This window comes from Balaenoptera ricei, chromosome 3 (genome assembly GCF_028023285.1).
Source record: "Balaenoptera ricei isolate mBalRic1 chromosome 3, mBalRic1.hap2, whole genome shotgun sequence".
In the NCBI taxonomy this organism is placed as follows: Eukaryota; Metazoa; Chordata; class Mammalia; order Artiodactyla; family Balaenopteridae; genus Balaenoptera; species Balaenoptera ricei.
The window spans coordinates 123,585,330-123,604,406 of NC_082641.1; the positions used below are offsets into that span (position 1 = coordinate 123,585,330).

Sequence of the window (19,077 nt, forward strand, 5' to 3'; positions counted from 1 at the left end):
TATAAGTATCTTTTTTTTTTTTTTTTTAATGTTTCTGTAGATGCTGTACACTCCCTCTGAAAGAAGTGATAATACCGGGTTTGAACAAAGATGTTTTTTAACTGAATTTTTTTGTTCTCCATGCTGACGATGTAACTGCTTAGAGTGATGGCAAGGAAAGAGACATTTCCTATTTCAGCAGCTTTTTTTTCTAATTTTTTAATAATGTTGTAATGCATCCATCCCTTTTAATATTCAAAAGATATCATTGACTTTAGTATGGGTAAAAATATGGCTTTCTATTGAAAAGAATAATCAAAAGTTCTAGATCCATTTAAGTCTAATTTTGTTCATTTCTATTTGTTTCCTTACTGTAGAAGAATACTTGCTTTTACACCATGGTTCCATCATTATTCTACAGCTCTGTAGTGGGATTTTAGATAAATTTGCAGCCCTTTGAGAACTGGGAATAAATTTGTCAGATATATATATATATATAGAATGCAAATTTTTATGTACAATATTATATTACATTTGAAATTGTGGTTCTCTGTTATAAAAGGAATGTAAAGTGTTTCATTAAGATTGCTTTTACACAACATTGTAAATCAACTATACTTCAATAAAAATTTTTTGAAAAAGATTAATTTATGATCTAAAAAAATGATTGCTTTTTAAAAATATAATAAAAATGTTATTTTAATTGAAATTTCCCCCAATTATAAAAAGAGCATTTAATTATAGAAAGAAATTTAAGAGAATATGGGGGAAAGAAAATCTCTCATAGTCACAGCAGCTAAAGGCTGATAATTTGTTTCTTACCCAAAAAAAAAGAGTGGCAATAGTTATAGGGTTCAGATCTGAAAGCAATTATGTAACTGTTATGTTTGTACTATTAGTGAATTTTTATTGTGTAATTTATTTTGCCCTATTATGTTTCACTTATGATGCTTTATTATGTTCTCAGCTCCCTCATCTCAGATGACTGTTTCCAAGGTCTGATTTTTAGGCCATCTTAAGCATTTGTAATACTGCTTGCTTATTAAGCAGTAATACTGTTTATTGTTACTACTGATAACATTATACTCTCTACATGTTTTCTATTATATCTGTAAAGTTACTTTCCTTAAAACACCCATGTTTATTGCATACTCTCACATTTACCCAGAAGAGATGTTTGTCATTCTATAAGTGTCATATTGTGAACAAGATTTTGTAAGTTGTCTAAAAAATACATTTTTACTCTTAATTTTTCCAAAGGCCCAAAAAGAACTATTAGATACCGAACTGGACCTTCACAAGAGGCTATCCTCAGGAGAAGACACAACAGAGTTACGGAAAAAACTCAGTCAGTTACAGGTTGAGGTGAGATTTAAGAGGAGTTACCCACTACATTTAACATCTCAAAATAGTTTTCCAAGATTTAGTCTGACAATGTGTTATATTCTGCTTTTTGTTGTTATTCAGGCTGCACGATTAGGTATTTTACCTGTGGGTCGAGGCAAGACCATGTCCTCTCAAGGTCGAGGAAGAGGCCGAGGCCGTGGAGGAAGAGGAAGGGGTTCACTAAATCACATGGTGGTGGACCACCGCCCTAAAGCACTAACAGTTGGGGGATTCATTGAGGAGGAGAAAGATGACTTACTTCAGCATTTTTCAGTAAGTTTTTAAAGTAGTAAATGCCAACTCTAAAAGCATTGTATTTAGCATTTCCTTGTTGCCTTCTGTATAAATGTCAAATGTTTTATAGATTAGAAAATTAAGTTGTAAAATCATGGATATTAGCAAATTCCTGTTAATATATTTGTAGGTCAAGAAGCAGCTCATGCTATGTTCCATAATACTTCACATAAATGCATTTGTTGTAACAAGTTATTCGAAAGCTATATTTGATTTTTGCTTTAGGGTTTATTACATGGTTTATCAGGTGTTTATAGTCAATAAGTGAAAATAGTCTGGGATGGAGATGAAATCCAAAGGAAGAATTTGTTAGGAGAAGAGTCATGTTTAGTTATATTCTGTATACAGTGGTGACCACTTACTTTTAGACAAATATGCAAATAGATATTTGCCACAGGTGAATGTTTTTATTATTTTGCACATAAACAGAGTATATTCTCTTTCTAACCACTCATTAATGCATTCAGTAACTATTTTTTGAGTGTTATTTGTGCTAGAGCATTTTCATACATGATCTCATGTAACCTTAAATAACTGTATAAAGTGCAAGTAGAAACCCATGTGTACAGATCGGAAAACTAAAGCTTAAAAAAGTCACCCAAGATCATACAGTTAATAAGTGACAGGACCAAGGTAAAAATACACAACTGACTGTTAACATCCAGATGCCTATTCCTCAAACAACTTTTTTGAGAGAAAACATTTACAGCCCTATTAAGTGTTAAACATGCTGAGAGAAATCTTAAAGAGCAAGACTTCACTCCATAGTTTCTTATTAGTTTGATGCTCATTAATCCTGTTTCACCCTGGCTATTAGAGAATGGTGGGTTGTTATAAGATGTCCATATTTGAGAGCCACCTGGGCTGCAGTCTGTTTACTCTTGAGCCAGTTTTTTCACTAGCCTGACTGTTATTTTCTTTTGTGGTAAAGTGGGAGATTGTCTTGAAGTGACTTCTTTGAGGAGTAAAGAAGATAATGTATGGAGGAGCACTGTACATGGGCAGGGTGTTCTTCTGGAGGCTGGGTGAATGTTGATTTTTGTCTCTCAGTGTTGAGTATATAACATTCGAATCTCCTTGCCAAAACGTGGGCATGGGCATTTAGACCCACTGCCAGCTCTGGTGAGGTGCATTAGATAATAATGTATAATAATATAAAGCAGAATTTTTATAAATTTGGCTCTGTAGAAAGTTTTAGTTACAAAAAGTAGGTAATTTTTTTAGGTAGGAAGCTGCATGCTCTACCCTGAGGGTTATATATAAATCTTTAAATTTTAATCCAGAAGTCATGCTCAAATGGCTCTCTTTCCTTCTCGTAAGTAGAGTCATTCTAGAGTATCTAATAATAACCAACTTGTATATACATACATTTGTTAAGTCTGAAATACTGCGCTTGGTTTGCGGAAAGGGGCGTGTCCAGGCATTTGGGGAAGGAGCAAACGAAGCCAAGGCCGGTAAGGCAACTTCAAGAATGAGACACTACCATTGGTTTCGATGGTGTTTTGTCGTTTGTTTTTTGTTTTGATAGGGTGCTATCAGATAGTCTTGAGTGCTAGAAACACACTTACACTAGTAACAGATACTTGGGCAGTATAGTATGCTTTCTTTGAAAAAAATACAGAAATACATATGCCTAAGACATTATTGAAAGTAGATTTAGCAAACCTATAGGGTAACTCTTCTTCAAGGTCTTTTATAATCCCACAAAGGCTAAAGTAAAATGTATATTTTCAATATTCTTTTACTGTCCTTAATGATTGTGAAAGGATCATGGATCAACCATATCTGTATGAAGAGGTGATGGATGGGTGTTAGTGACGCTGTTCTGAAGTGTGAGGACCTAATTCTAGAGTCCTTCAGTTTATTCTTGTATTTATTAATCCAGTGGTCCCCAACCTTTTTAGCACCAGGGGCTGGTTTCATGGAAGACAATTTTTCCACGGACCGGAGGGGAGGGGGGAATGGTTTCGGGATGATTCAGGCCCATTACATTTATTGTGCACTTAATTTCTATTATTATTACATTGTAATATATAATGAAATAATTATACAATTCACCATAATGCAGAGTCAGTGGGAGCCCTGAGCTTGTTTTTACATGCCACTCACCGACAGGGTTTTGATGTGAGTCTGCATGCAGTTGATTTATTAGGGTCTCTGTGCAGTCACACCTCTCTGCTAATGATAATCTGTATTTGCAGCCGCTCCCCAGCGCTGGCATCACCGCCTCAGCTCCACCTCAGATCATCAGGCGTTAGATTCTCATAAGGAGCGTGCAACCTAGAACCCTCGCATATGCAGTTCACAGTAGGGTTCATGCTCCTATGAGAATCTAATGCCGCTGCTGAACCTTACAGGAGGCAGAGCTCAGGTGGCAATTCGAGCAATGGGGAGTGGCTGTAAATACAGATGAAGCCTCACTTGCTCACCTGCCACTCACCTCCTGCTGTGTGGCCCGGGGGTGGGGGGGGTGGGGGGGGTTGAGGACCCCTGCATTAATCCACTTTTAAGAATTTATCATACGGAAATTATGCAAACGATTCTGCAAACTGTAAGTGTGCTCAGTGTAGCACTCTCTATAATAGTGAAAATGAGAACTATCTAAACGCTCAACAGTACTTTGCTGCTATTAAAAACATGTTTTTAAAGAATAATGACATAAGAAAATTCTCAGGATTGTCTTTTAGGTTAAGAGAAGGTGGGATAGGAGAGTATACATAAACTTGGAATGGAACTGCTTTAAATTGTTAGTTCTGGGTGGGAGAATTCAAGTTAGTTTTAACTTTTTTTTCCCTTTTAGGCTCTTCTCTTTTTTCTGTGCTTTCCAAAGGAACATATCTTATTTTTAAAATCAGACTTTTTAACTGCACATGCATTTTTAAGATGAAACACCAGCATTTTTATACTGTATATGTTAAAACCAAATTCGAGGATATGTGTTAATCTTGGGCTTTTAGGTCCCAGATACGTACATGAAAAATATGAGTAAATTTAAAAATTGTTGACCTTTGAGCAGCATGGGTTTGAACTGTGCTGGTCCACTTATACACAGATTTTTTTCAATAATAAGGCTGACAGTAAGTTATTACTAAGATTTTTGACCGTGTGGAGGGTTAGCACCCCTAATCCCTGTGTTGTTCAGGAGTCAACTATATACACAAATTTAAAATCCAGAGAATGTTTATATACAATGGAAGTTATCTATAACAACATAAAACATGTATAATAAATATTTTAATAGTATATATCACTAGTCAGACTTTTTCTAGTAAAGAACCAGATAGTAAACACGTTGGGCTTTTGAAGACTTCGTACAGTCTCTGTCACATTTTCTCCTTTTCCTCCTCTCTCTAAACCTGTCCTTCCCTCTTCCTCTTCCTTCTTCTTTTTCCTTTTCTTCTTTTAATAATTTTTTATAAATGTAAAAATAATTCATGGCTCACAGGCCACCGAAAACAAGGTGCTGGGCCATGTTTGGCCTGAAAGTTGTAGTTTGCAGACCCCTGGTATATATTATTGTATTACTTTATATATTAAATATTTAAGTTCAAAAATGGGAAATATGGGACTTCCCTGGTGGCACGGTGGTTGGAACTCCACACTCCCAATGCAGGGGGCCCGGGTTCGATCCCTGGTCAGGGAACTAGATCCCACATGCATATCGCAACTAAGAGCTCACATGCCACAACTAAGGAGCCCACCTGCTGCAACTAAGGAGCTGGCGAGCCTCAACTAAGGAGCGTGTCTGCTGCAACTAAGACCCAGTGCAACCAAATAAATAAATAAATTTTTTTTAAAAAAAAGGAAATAATATCATGTAATATATAAATAGAATTTTGTATATTTTAAAGATAAAATCAGTGAGTCCCAAAAGAACTTTTTTTTAAAAAAGCATCCTTATTTATATATCTCTCATTTGACAGAGATAGGAGGGTATCAAAGACCTTCATGAAGAATTTCCTTTAAGTATTTTAATATTAAAGTTTAGGTAAAAGCTGCAAATTTTAAGTCATAGAGCCTTGCTTAAGGGTACAGATAGGATGAGAGCTTAGGGTGCTTTCCTTCACTCCTGGGTAAAGAGAGGTTCAGCTAATTTCAACAGGGAAAGTTATTTCTACTAAATGTTTGGAATACTTGAACTGTACTTTGGCATTTTTTCAATAGTATGCATCATTTAACTACAAAGATTTTGAGCTATGGTAGTGTGGTTTAGAGATGTACTCAGTAATAATAGAGTGGAAGTGGATTTTTTTATTTTCTTCTTCCTGATTATGAAAATAGTAAATGCTTCTCAGGATGCATTTAGCTGCAAGTAACAGATAAATAACTTGGAAAATATGGACATTTATTTTCTTTTTTTTCAAGAAGTCTAGAGGTAGGGAGGTTTTAGGATTGATTATTTAAGAAACTGAGCTACACAGGTTCTTTTCATATTTCTCCTCTACTATCCTAGTGTGTTGGCTTTCTTTCTTAGGTCTTTTTCTTCATGGTGTCAGTCAGGATGGCTAGTTAGGGTGTTTCCTGTTTTTTCACTGTTATGGACAATGTTATATACGTCTTACTGGATTTGGCGTTTTTGAGTGAAATAATTTGTTATGTGGACAGTCCTGGGCATTGCAGGACCTTTAGCACCTCTGGCTCTCACCTACTAAATACTAGTAAGTGCTCTTCAGTCAGCGTGACCACCAAAATACCCTCTAGAGTAACATTATCGTCTCCCGCCAAGAACCATTACCCTAGGTTAGTTCGTAGGAGCAAGATGACTGGATCGAAGGCATGCGTATGTGTATTTAAAATTTTGGTACAGTTTGCCAGATGACCCTCCAGGAATGTTGCGCTAATTTAAACTTGTAGTGACATTGGGTGAGAGCACCTGCTTGCCCATATCCTCAACAGCACTTAAGTTTTGTTTTTTCATCTTTGCCAATCAGGATTGATGAATCATGACTGGCACAGATTTGGCATCAGTTTCTGATCTGGGAAAATGGCTGTGTAGGTGAATTTCTCTCTGCGTAACTTCTGCCTCTAAGGCTCTACATGCTTCTAAGTTACTGCATATAATTTTTTATTGATGATATGTAATTGATTTGCTCATATTCACACATATATTCATATATGTTAATATTTGATTTATTTTGGGGGCAACACACATATACATAGTCAAAAAGAAAAGTATGTACAATGAAAAGTAAGATTTCCTGAACTTCTCTGGCGGTCCAGTGGTTAAGACTCCATGCTTCCAATGCAGGGGGCACGGGTTTGATCCCTGGTCGGGAAGCTAAGATCCCGCATGCCGTGTGGCGTGGGCAAAAGAAAAAGAAAAGGAAAGAAAAATAAGATTTCCTTCTACCTCCAGTCATTCAGTGCCGCTCCCCATAGGCAATTACTGTTAATTGTGCATATGGTGTTGCTTTGTTTTTAATGGCTGCATGGTGATTTATTGTATAGATGTACTGTACTAGATTTAATTAGTCCTATATTGATGGACATCTAACTTTTCTCCAATATTTCATTATTTCAAGCCATGGTATAGATATGTGTGTGAGAGAATATATATGTGTGTATAGAAAAATTAGATATTTTGATAGATATATGAGGCAAGTCCTAAATTTTTTAAAGTATTTTTAATTAAAAAAATTAATACATGCAAAGGGTTAAAATTTGGTTAATAAAAAGTAAAAATCTCACCTCTAAATCTTGGCCTACTCTTACAAGGTAGTTATTATTCTTGGATATTTTTATAGAAAAAAATTACGAATATAAGAATACATATATTAAGTCTCTCATTAAAAAAATTTTACCGGGGCTTCCCTGGTGGCGCAGTGGTTGAGAATCTGCCTGCCAATGCAGGGGACACGGGTTCGAGCCGTGGTCTGGGAAGATCCCACATGCCGCGGAGCAACTGGGCCCATGAGCCACAACTACTGAGCCTGCGTGTCTGGAGCCTGTGCCCCGCAACAAGAGAGGCCGCGACAGTGAAAGGCCCGCGCACGGCGATGAAGAGTGGTCCCCGCTCACCACAACTAGAGAAAGCCCTCGCACAGAAACGAAGACCCAACACAGCCAAAAATAAATAAATAAATTAATTAATTAATTAAAAAAAAATTTTTTTTTACCAAAATGGGATCATTTATAAATACAGAGGTGCATTCTGAACATTGCTTTTTCACATAAATATCTTGGCTAATTGGTATTTTCTTGAAATTATGAAGATAATACTCAACTTAAAATGTTTATTGAAACAAACTATACCAATAAGAAATGTATAGTTAAGTGATTTATCAGAAGGTACCATATTACCTGCCCCTCAGGTCAAGAAATAGAACATTCCCAGCACCTCAAAAGTCTCCTTCTGCCCCCTTCCAGTCACTATCTTCTCTCCTCCTCAGAAAAAGTCTAGCTTCACTTTATTATAATCACCTCCTTGCTTTCTTTATACAGTTGATTCTCATTATTCGTGGATACTGCATTGCACATTCACCTACCCACTAAGATTTATTACAGCCTCAAAATCAATACCTGAAGTGCTTCTGTGGTCATTTTCAGACATGCGCAGAACTGTGAAAAATTTGAGTTGACCAGTGCACAGGTTCCCAGCAGAGGTCAAATGAGGTGATGTTCTGCCTTCTCGTCTCAGCTCTCATCCTGTAAACAAGTCTTTTTTGCAGTCTATTTAGTGCCATATTTCTCTCATTTTTTTGTGCTTTTCATTGGTGATTTCACTATTTAAAATGGCTTCCAAGTATAGTTCTGAAGTGCTGTGTAGTGTTCAGTCAGGTAGTGATGTGCCTTATGGTGAAGATGTGTGTTAGAGATAAGCCTTGTTCAGGCATGAGTTGTCATGCTTTGGGCCATGAGTTCAATGTTAATGAATCAACAGTATATATTAAATAATGTCTTTAAACATAAAACAAGATTACATATTGATCAGTGGACAAAAATGTCTTGACCAGAGGCTCATAGGAACCTAACCCTCTATTTCCCCTAGGAACAATGGTTCAGTGTTTGCTAATTCAGTGCTTGGGTGAACTTTATGTGACTACTGCAAATAACGAGAATCAACTATATTTTTATCACCTAAATGTGTGTTCCTAAATGTTATAGTATTATTTTGCCTATTTAAGAAAATTTATATATATGGAACCACATAGTATATATTCTGTTGTGTCTCTTTTTTTTTTTCTTAATATTATGTTTCTGAGATTCATTCATGTTATTACATGTGACAGTAGTTTGGTATTTTTATTGCTGTATAATTTTCAGTTGTATAAATATACCACAGTTTATTTTTCTCTTCTCCTATTGATAGGTATTTGGGTTATTTCCATTTCATTTTTATGAACAGTGTTGCTATGAACATTGTTTTAAATGTCTTTTCATATATACGTGTACATTTCTGTTGGATATACATGGACTTGTGAAGTGAACTGCATCAGTTTTATTAGTTTAGATTCCCACCAGTGGTGTGTGAGAGTTCCTGACTTGGTATTACTAGAATACATCTTTATTCTATTTATTACTCTTATTTGTTACAAGTTAGGTAGTGGGAGTTTTATTTTCTTAGTTCCTGACTGCATACAAATTAAATGTCTCCTTCTTCCTTCAATAATATATATGCAATATATCTAATGCCTTAAAATTTCTTTTGGAGGATAGAACTGCTACCCTCTTTGGAAAGCAACCCAGTTAATATAGGTTAAAATTTTTTATATTGCTTTTTCTTGCTAATAAAAGTAATATAACTTTACTTAAAAATTCAAATAACAAAGTCTAAGGACCTAATGTATAACATGGTGACCGTAGTTGACAACACTGTATTATATAATTGAAATTTGCTAGGAGAGTAGAACTTGAATGTTCTAATAACCCCCCTCCCCCGCCCCCCTCCCAAAAGGGTAATAAATACATGAGGTATGCATGTGTTAATTAACTCTATGGGGTTTCCTTTCACAGGGTATCAAATCATCACATTGCACACTTTAAATATATTACAGTTTTATTTGTCGGTTATACTTCAGTAAAGCTGGAAAGAATTTAAATAATATAGAAATGAACGAAATACCAAAGAAATCTCTATAATTGGGCTGTATGTTAAAGGATAGAGTAAGGGCAAGGGATGTCTATTACACAAATTACCTGCTTTTTCTTTCCCCAAGGTTTATTGAGATATAATTGACATACAACATTGTATTATTTTAAGATGTGCAACATAATGATTCAGTATACATATGCATTGTGATTACTAAAATAAGTTTAGTTAAAATCCTTCACCACACATAGTTGAAAATTTTTTTTCCTTGTGATGAGAACTTTTAACGTCCACTCACTTAGTAACTACCTGATTTTGAAAAGATGGTAAATGTATATTTGGGTTAGGGCCATTTTGATATGTCATTTTAGTTTGTCCCATGAGTCAAAATGTTTGGCGTCAGGTTATAAACATTTAACCACCTACAAGGGATAATAGGAGTTTTTCCTTAAATCACACGCTGTGATATCAACAGAGACAGTAATTGACTGGTATGCATCTGGCCTAATGCACACTCTTGCCATGCAATGATCTGAGTGTTCTATGGAAATATTTTGCAAATGCTTCATGAAGTTTATCAGTATTTTTCCTAGAAAAACTAGGGTGAAACCCCAAATTTAAAAGAGCCCCTTCTATTACATATTTTAGGACTGAACCAAGAATTGGGGATATTCTACAACCCAGATCTGTTGATAGGAAAGCTGTAGGAATGATTAAGCTTTCACTTTCATGAAACTTTGGGTCTTTGTTCTTTTGTCTCTGTGGCTTTGTCCTTAAAATTAAACTTTTGGTTTCTCTTAACTGAAATTTGCTGGGGAGGAAAAAAATGTTTAGACTGTAGTAACAAGAAATACATTTGAAACTGCATAGTTTTACCCTGAGATAGGATAGTAGGTGTTTAACATTTGTGGGATGTGTAGATGAGCTGCAGAGTATTTGTCATTGTTATATAGCATTTCAGGAAAAGAAGTGGGAATGGTTTTAACACATATAGATGGGGATATAAGAGATGTCATGAGATGAATAGATAATTTTTAAATTACTTATATTTGTAAGGTTTTACTCTAAATATATAGATTATCAAAGATAGAGGCCAATAATCATATTAAGACAGTATTTGTTGTCCTCATCATGACCTTTCTAAGTAGAATGACTATATAATTTATCATCCAAACCAAGACAGATCTTAAAATTTATGTGACATCAACATTAATCATGGACTGTCCTGGGAAAACCAGACATGTGGTCTTCTAATTAAAAAGAACTTCACTTTTTCTAGCTCTCATTGGAGATTATTTGTAGAGCCATTTTAACAGATTTTTTTCCCCCTCAAGTCATTAAACTTTTAATAGCACACAATCTGAAGAAATTATTAGTAAATGTGAGTACAAACTTTTGTGTTCTTCTAAAATCTGTTTTAGCCTGCAAACCAAGGATCAAAATTCAAAGACCGTCGGCTACAAATATCATGGCACAAGGCCAAGGTGCCTTCTGTATCCACTGAGACTGAGGAAGAAGAAGTCAAGGAGGAGGTAAATTTAACGATTGAAAATAAGAGTTGAATTAGATTGTTTTCCAGTTATATGCTTTTCTTAACATTAAAGTAAGTAATATAAATTTAAAAATAAATGTTGAGTTTTTTCATGCATGTAATTAATTAAGACTAGTCTAGAAGTTTATTAAAGAATCAGATTAGGTGCAGAAATAAAAAAGCTCTTTTGGGGGTTATTTTCTGGTGTAGGAGAGACTGTACTTTTTTAAAAATTTGCATTTATTTTGGCTTTATTGGGGCTCTGGACGTTTTTATTTTGGTAAATGAAGACATGGATTGAGTGAACAAATTAAATTTTATCTGATCTAGTTTTCACTTATTCAAGTTCTGTAAGTAATAGATTTGAGTTTCTTATTTTCTTTCTACGTTATAGTTGGTTAAAATGAGAGTGTAAAGAAGATGGACATAAGAGGGAAGAATAGCAAAACCAAGGACTTAAATAATACAAGTACTAACCAGCTTCTTAAAACATGAGAATTAATATTGCTTTTTTACTCCTGTATTTCTAATTAGTTTATCAAAATGGACACTTAGGCAGCATTGCAAGTTATTCCTCATTCATCGTAATTTTGGTTTTAAAAGATAGCGAGCATTTATGGCTGATCAAGAGTCTTCCTGACCAAGTGGGTAATTTTACATAACAAAAGCAGAAACATTTCCCTTGTTTAAAAAAGAAAGAAAAGAAAAATCTTGGTATTTCGGGAATGTTTGTAGATACTTTTACTTTGTGTAAGATTTTAGATTTTTATGTAAGATTTGGAATGTCAGTGTCATAGGGAAGGTATTATATTCGTCCCTCACAAATAATCGGGTATTAGAGGAAAAGTTTAGAAGTTCAAATGGTTATTTATTTTCCTCACTTTTAAGATAATAGAATAAAATTAATTTTATCAAAAACATGTTTCATAGATATCCCCCTCCCCCCACTAAATGTTCATATGTTATTTATTTTTCTGATGATATTAGAATGGAAATCTTCTATTAAACTAGCAAAATTAGCAGGGGAGAAGAATATATATATATATATATATATATATATATATTTTTTTTTTTTTTTTTTTTTTTTTTTTTTTAATGTTTTGGGGTTTTTTTGCCCCAAAAAGATACGTTGTGTCACTTGTAAATCCAGCCTGGGCTTTGTATACTGGTCTGTTTGTCCTTTGGCCTAAAAAGCATTTTACTTAACTTTCTTGTGCCACTGAGCAGATTTTACCCTCTCTTTTCTTCAGGAAACAGAAACATCAGATTTGTTTTTGCATGATGACGACGATGAGGACGAAGATGAATATGAGTCTCGTTCATGGCGAAGATGAAATCTGATGTGAGCTGTATAATTTTTAGGAATATTGTTTAGAAGAACAACTTTTTAAAATTATTTAAAGAAGTCAATGAGCCAAAAAAATTGTTTTTATTTTTATTTTCAACACAGTAGGTTTAAGGACAGCAAGTTTGCTATTTAAATACATCTCATAACTGTTCATAATATTAAAGCACCAAAGGCCTAGTGACTTTTACACAGTTGTGAAGATCCACAAGAATGACTTGGATAATCTCTAGAGCCTTATTTTTCCACACCACCTGTTTTTGTTGCTATTGGTGTTGGATTATGATGTAAATGACAGGGTGTTCAGAAATTTTATTTTGGATTATAATCTGCTGATAAAATTTCATTAAATGTCAAAATCGCCTGGAATCTCTTATCTCTTAGCTATTATAGATGGGTCGTCAGATAGTAGGAGATATTTGTGATTAAAATACCCTTCTGCTTTCAAGAGTTGTCTTGGAAGAAGGGTAAATTTAATTATTTTATTGAGGAGGAGCCCAATTTGTATTCAATCTAAATTTCGGGGGGATTTAATGTGCAGCAGTAAGTAATATTTTAGTGTAAATTGTAACTGTTCTTCAATGCTATAAGGCAATGGTAGCTACTAGCTCTGTGGTATTTCCATTCTGTCATCATATTAGCTCTCCTGGACTTCTGCCACTGATTTTTAGTTTGCTTTGAAATTACTGAGCACTGGTTCAGTTGGTCCTTTTTTTTTCCTTTCTTTTTTTTAACATTCTCAGAATATAAAAGGCTTTCACCTGTTGCCCCTTTCTCATCCCCATTTTCTTTCTCCTGCCTTTTTATTAATAGCCTGACTTACCCATTATTGAGATAAGTTATTCTTTTGGGCCACCAAAAGTCAGTCCCCAATAAAAAGTTTAAACCAGTACCTTGATAAACAAGTGATATTTTGACGAGAATAATGGAAGGATTTGTGGGGAGAGAGAGTCATCAGCTTTTTTTTTTTTTTTTTTTAAAGATTCACTTTAGTTAATAGTTATGCAGAAGGGTTTGAAAGTGTGTGAAATTCTTTCCCTAAATTTAAACCATGATGATGAGGTGACTGGGGATAGGTTGGGGGTGGGATGGGGTAGGGGGGATGGGTATGCTAGTAATAAATGGGAGTCATAACTTGACTTTGATCAGATGACCTTATATTTTCTTAATTTTGTAGCTTGTTGCTATCCATGAACATATGCATCCTTCAGTAGACGGCTTCCTTCACTGTGTGCATTTTTACTGTACACTGTATAGAGTATCTGTTAAGTAAAATATATCTGTAAATTTATGTCCTTGTGTTCTGAATGTTAGATGGAAAAGCAGAGGAGCAACACTACACTGTACTGACCCCTGGGGAAATAAAATGATTAATGTACATAGGACGTCACTTTTTCAAGGATACGCACAGCTATGTTTTTATAGTACGTTTGGCGTGAACGTTTGAAACCTCCTGTTGGCTTCAGAAGGTTCTTGGTGATCACTATGTCAAGGATTTTGTTTCCTGAGGTGAAGACTGTTTCTCAAAATAGAAACTATTCACTAAGAAACTTAAAACCATCAGGACTCTAGATTTACTTGGCTACAAGAAGTTAAATCCCATGTTCTGACGATCTTTCCTCTTCTACATGTTTTCCTGGAATGATGTGTCAAACCAGGATCATTTTTAAGTTTTCATGTAATTTTCCCTTCATAATAATAAGGACTTCCTCTTTCTAGGTTATTGTTATATTTCTGATAACACAAAGCTAAAATAAGCTTATAAAGGAAGGAAAACATTACAGTGGGGTAGGGGTACCTAGAATAAGCAATCTTGCTCCTTCCTCCCCCATCATCTCTAACAAAATTTTCCTGATGTCTGTGGCTCAGTCGGTATATATTTTGAAAGATTCATTGTGGTGAATATTTTGAGTCCTGACAGTTTAAACGTGATAGAGGGAACAAAGGATTTATATATTTTTTGTACAAAGTTTTTTCTTAAACTGTATAATTTTGTAAATAATTTGTTTGGTTTTTTTGTGTACTAAAACTACCAGCGTATAGATTTCAATAAGAATTGTTGTATTTTTGTATTTGGAAACTGAAAATTACAGTAAATTAATGGAGCTGTAAGGAAATTTTCAGTAGACTGACAATTCAGCAGAATGAGATTCCTTTTCATATGATTTTTTAACCTAAAATTGACATCTTATTACACTCTCAGTACAGACAGAGTTGAGGATTTGTTTGACCTTTTTAGTTTTTGGGGGAGAGGGGGGTGAAAGAGAAGGATGTTAAAGTGAAGAATAGCTAGACACTTTTTCGAGTAAGTTTTGAGGCCCTTTATATAAAACTTAGTTTTCGATACACCTAAAATACTTCATAAACGTCTTTTCTAAGACTTCTAAAACATGTTTGACTCTCAAAAATGTATTCAAAATATGCGTTAAATATAATATTAGAAAATTTAAGTTAAGGTTAGCATAAACTAGTTAAATGTATATATTTTTTCCTTTAGGACTGAGATCCCCAAGCATTAGAATTTCTCTTAAAAGCGAGTAACTATGACTTGTTTTCTTGGCATCTTCACTTACAGAAATAACATATACCATCTGAGGCAAATTCTGTTCTTTTTAATGTGTATGACATCTTTCTAAGTAGCCGTTGAGCAGTAACAACCACCAGCCTGGCTCTGTCATCTTGGTTTACTAGTGGATTGCTGCCCAGGCTTAAGAGGTAACCCCGGGGAATGCAGAATTTCCCTCAATTTCTTCATGCTGTAACATTGAGAAAACATTGTCACTAGCTAAGGTGATAAATTGCAAAACGTCTTGTTAGGGTGAGAAAAAGAGGTCCATGGTGATGGATCATTATTTCAAAAAAAAAAAAAAAAATCATGTGAAAAGGAATAGCGGTTCCTCTTGATGTATAGTATGCCTGTATTATAGTTTTTACAAAATTGTGAACTTGTGTAATAGTATAATAGGAGATATTGTTGAATTTCTAACTGTTTATACATTTAAATTCATATATGTAATGTTTGTTTTATCAATTACAATCTGAATTTCTAAGAAGCATGTTGACTTTTGCAATAAAGATGCAATATGGAATGGTTCACAATTGGAAAAAAAAAAGATAAAAGTGTTACAAATTTAAAAGAATTTGGAAAATTTATGAACCATTCCAAAAATTATAACAATCACCAAAAGAGCTGTAATTCTGGCTTGTTCTGGAAAGAAAGAAAATGTATGTGTATGCTTGCTTGAGTGTGAGAATGAATGAGTGATGGATATGTATGTGTGTTTTATGCTGGGTTCATGTACATGAGAGAATGCCACTCAATATGAATTTGGGTACCAAAGTCACTGGCTATTAAATATTCAGTAGAATAACTCCTTTGACAGAGTGGTCTTGAAAATGAAAGAGAAGGGCATTAAAGTGTTAACTTATAAGTAAGCTTTAATAGCCATATTTCTTTGTTCATGGATGGATCTTGGTATCCCAGATAAAAAGCACAAACAATTTTATAAAAGCAATTATTTTAATATTATCTTGAGGATATTCAAGATGCCTGCAAACAATAGGAAGGACATTTTCCTTAAGCACAATTGATGAATTGAAGGAAGTGATGAACACCTTGAAGAGATGATCTAAAGATATGACAGTTCTAATTGTGATGGATATTTGTGAGGAATAAGAAGAGAAGGAAGTGATCTTACCCAAAAGGACTATGTGGTGATGGGAAAAGGAAGTATATATCACTTGGGCTCCTCTTTTCTTGTTTTAAAAACTGCTTTTCTTATAAAATCCCCCTCCGAATATTTATGCGTTGTCCAAGAAGAGTCGTTCTTTAAATCTCAGCTTATACAGGAAAATAATAAAGAATGGGAGTAAATTTCATTTTCATTCTTTTCAAATAAACAAGTTTTATTCATATTTTGTGAATTAAGTAAATGGCAAATAAGCTGTGTGACCATTTGTTTTGAATAGATGATAATTTATCCCATAGATGTTTATCATAAACATGAGTCTAAGGCTTTTGGTGGGAGAGCCAGCATAATTTTGAACATAGTTACATTTGTTTAATAGTAACAAATAGTACTAAAATGAGCTCTCATTAAAGAAATTACTGGTTTTATGTGATTTTTTTTTTTTTTACTGCTTTGGATGTAAATTATTCTGTAGCCAAGGATAAATTTTGAATCACAAGCCCCAGTTAACTATCTAGGCTGGATCTAATTATGTTCCAGTAAACATAAGACATGAGTGAGTATGTCAGCCTGCAGGATCATTTTAGATCAGAGAGTCAGGGTTGCTTTAAACAAGTGGACCAACATTTTGCAAGTCAAACCTGCCCCATTTGGCATCATTTTTAGTCTCAAAGATCTACTTGAGGGGCCAACCAACACTGACTCAGAAAAAGGCTGTACACTGCTAATCCATGTATTATGAATCACCTTCATTTATGCTAAATCCATTTATTGCCAAGTGATCTCCTTTCTACAGGATCATCTACCATTTGGCCTCTTACCTGGTTCTGCAATCGACCTTAGGTTAACTAAACCATCCCAAGCATTCTGAGATAGGTGATGTGATACAGGTGAAATTAAGGTCAGGATAGTGTTTGATAATTGTTTGCAGGATATTTGTGATTTGAGTCTACTCTTGTCTTAGACTTCCGCAAACAGATTTTTTTTTTTTTTTGGTTGTGGTGGTTAGGAAGCGTGATAAACACTTTTTCTTTGTATTTGTTATATTTTTCCTTTTATGAAAGGTGAGCAAGGGAAGAAGGCCCTAATCTAATATCCTATTAGTTTGTTTTCAATGAAAGTCTGTATTCCTACATCACTGCAGTTTTCTAACCACTTTATAGAGTTCTTTTTTTTTTTAGGCCGCACTGCACGACACGCGGGATCTTAGTTCCCTGACCAGGGATGGAACCCGTGCCCCCTGCATTGGGAGTGTGGAGTCTTAACCACTGGACTGCCAGGGAAGTCCCCATAGAGTTCTGTTACTTTGATAGAGTGATCCATTCGTTCTTAAAACATTTGAGTTGGGGTAATGGTTAGTGCTTGATTGTTCAGAATTTTTGTTCTTTACTCAAATCTTTGTTGGGGAGTAGGGTTATAGAAATAAGCCTTTTAGTTGCCTAGCCATGTTTCTGTTGATTGAGTTTTCAACACTGCTTTGTAAGCACCTCGTAAAAGTGAATGTCTTTTTAACAGTTTTCTAAAGTCCTTGTGATTCTATCTTTTCTTAGTTTGCCCCCAGATGAAAAAGACAAAAAAGACAGCTTCTTTTGTGAGATACTGATATATTTCTCTCAATTTGAAATGAAATTGGATAATAAGGACTAACGTAGACCTTGCCAAATAAATGCAGTTTTTGAGGATGATTTGGCTTCAAGATTGAGGCTGCTCACATGTTTACTTTGAGTTCTTAGACCAAAGGCGGCTGATTTATCTGTGTACGCTTCTGATCCTGTGTAAACTCTTCAGGGCTAGGTCCTGAACCAACCTCCAACGAAGGGTTATTTACTGTAGAATTCAAGATTTTAACATTTAAAGCCTGTAGGGGGCTCCAGAAGGCAAAATTTAGTGGGCCTTAGACCAGTGACTGAATCTTTTTTCGCAGCAACTCAACAGTGAAAAACATATTTTGCACTGTGACCCAGTATATATGTACACACAAACCAAACAAAAGTTTACCAGACAATGCTTATCCTTGCAACCCAGTATGCACCTGGTATTTTATTCTTGTCAGGACCCACTACTTGGCTTTCAAAATTGCAGTTTGGAAAACACTAACCTATTGAGTTTCAGGGTGAATTGCATTTTTAAATCCCTCTCTCTGTGACATTGTCAGTACTATTTTGAGTATAAAATGATAAAATTTTATCTTCTGTGCTTTGCTTGGAAAAGTAGTCTGGGGTCTGAAGTTGACCTTTAGTCTAAAATTAAAGGTGAAAATAATGTATACATCAATCTCTTTATTGATTACTTGATGCTCTTGAGCATGAAGTTATTTTATAGTTTTTAATTTTTAAAATAGACAACTGTGAGTGACTTTTTAAACTTGCCTGTAGTTTTATATTTTTGTCATTATTTGCCCTGGGAAGGGAGTGGAATGCTAGAATATTGGTGCTACTTTTTATGAAATCTAAGGCACTTTGCAGAAATTATTTATTTAAAAAAAAAAAAAAACCTGCCCACGAAGTCCATACAGCTACAAATATTTAGTGTCTGTGAATCAAGAAAAGATTATTTGGCTTTGAATTTAATTTTGCATTTAGAGTTCACCTTAGCTATCAATGATTCAAAACAAACCAGGTTTGATATCTCTTGAGAAAATTGTACATGTTCCAAAATTGTTCCATTGAATTTCACCCTTTTAAATCATATTCTCCCATAGGTTCGTAAGAAATAGGAGATATTGATAAACTCATATAAAAAATAATTACTTAGTCCTTGCCACTTTTTTTAATCTTGGGCAAGTGTGTCATTTGTGTATTTACATGTCTGAGCTTTTCTAGTT

At 34.6% G+C, this 19,077-nt stretch overlaps 1 protein-coding gene across 7 annotated transcripts in view; it reads left to right on the plus strand.

Moving 5' to 3' along the window:
* The window catches only part of RBM27 (RNA binding motif protein 27), a 68,751-nt gene extending 51,302 nt beyond the window's left edge, over positions 1-17,449 (plus strand). For 4 of the 7 annotated variants that reach the window (XM_059917393.1, XM_059917399.1, XM_059917398.1 and 1 more), the window contains 5 exons: positions 1,240-1,344; positions 1,447-1,638; positions 11,110-11,220; positions 12,470-12,561; positions 13,742-16,425. In XM_059917393.1, coding sequence (XP_059773376.1) covers positions 1,240-1,344; positions 1,447-1,638; positions 11,110-11,220; positions 12,470-12,553 — 492 coding nt within the window. In that variant the 3' untranslated portion in view covers positions 12,554-12,561; positions 13,742-16,425. Of the gene's footprint in view, positions 1-40; positions 228-1,239; positions 1,345-1,446; positions 1,639-11,109; positions 11,221-12,469; positions 12,562-13,741; positions 16,426-17,434 lie in introns of those variants that run through there. The other 3 variants (XM_059917397.1, XM_059917396.1, XM_059917401.1) reach the window with 3 other exon arrangements.
* The last annotated feature ends 1,628 nt before the right edge of the window (positions 17,450-19,077 follow it).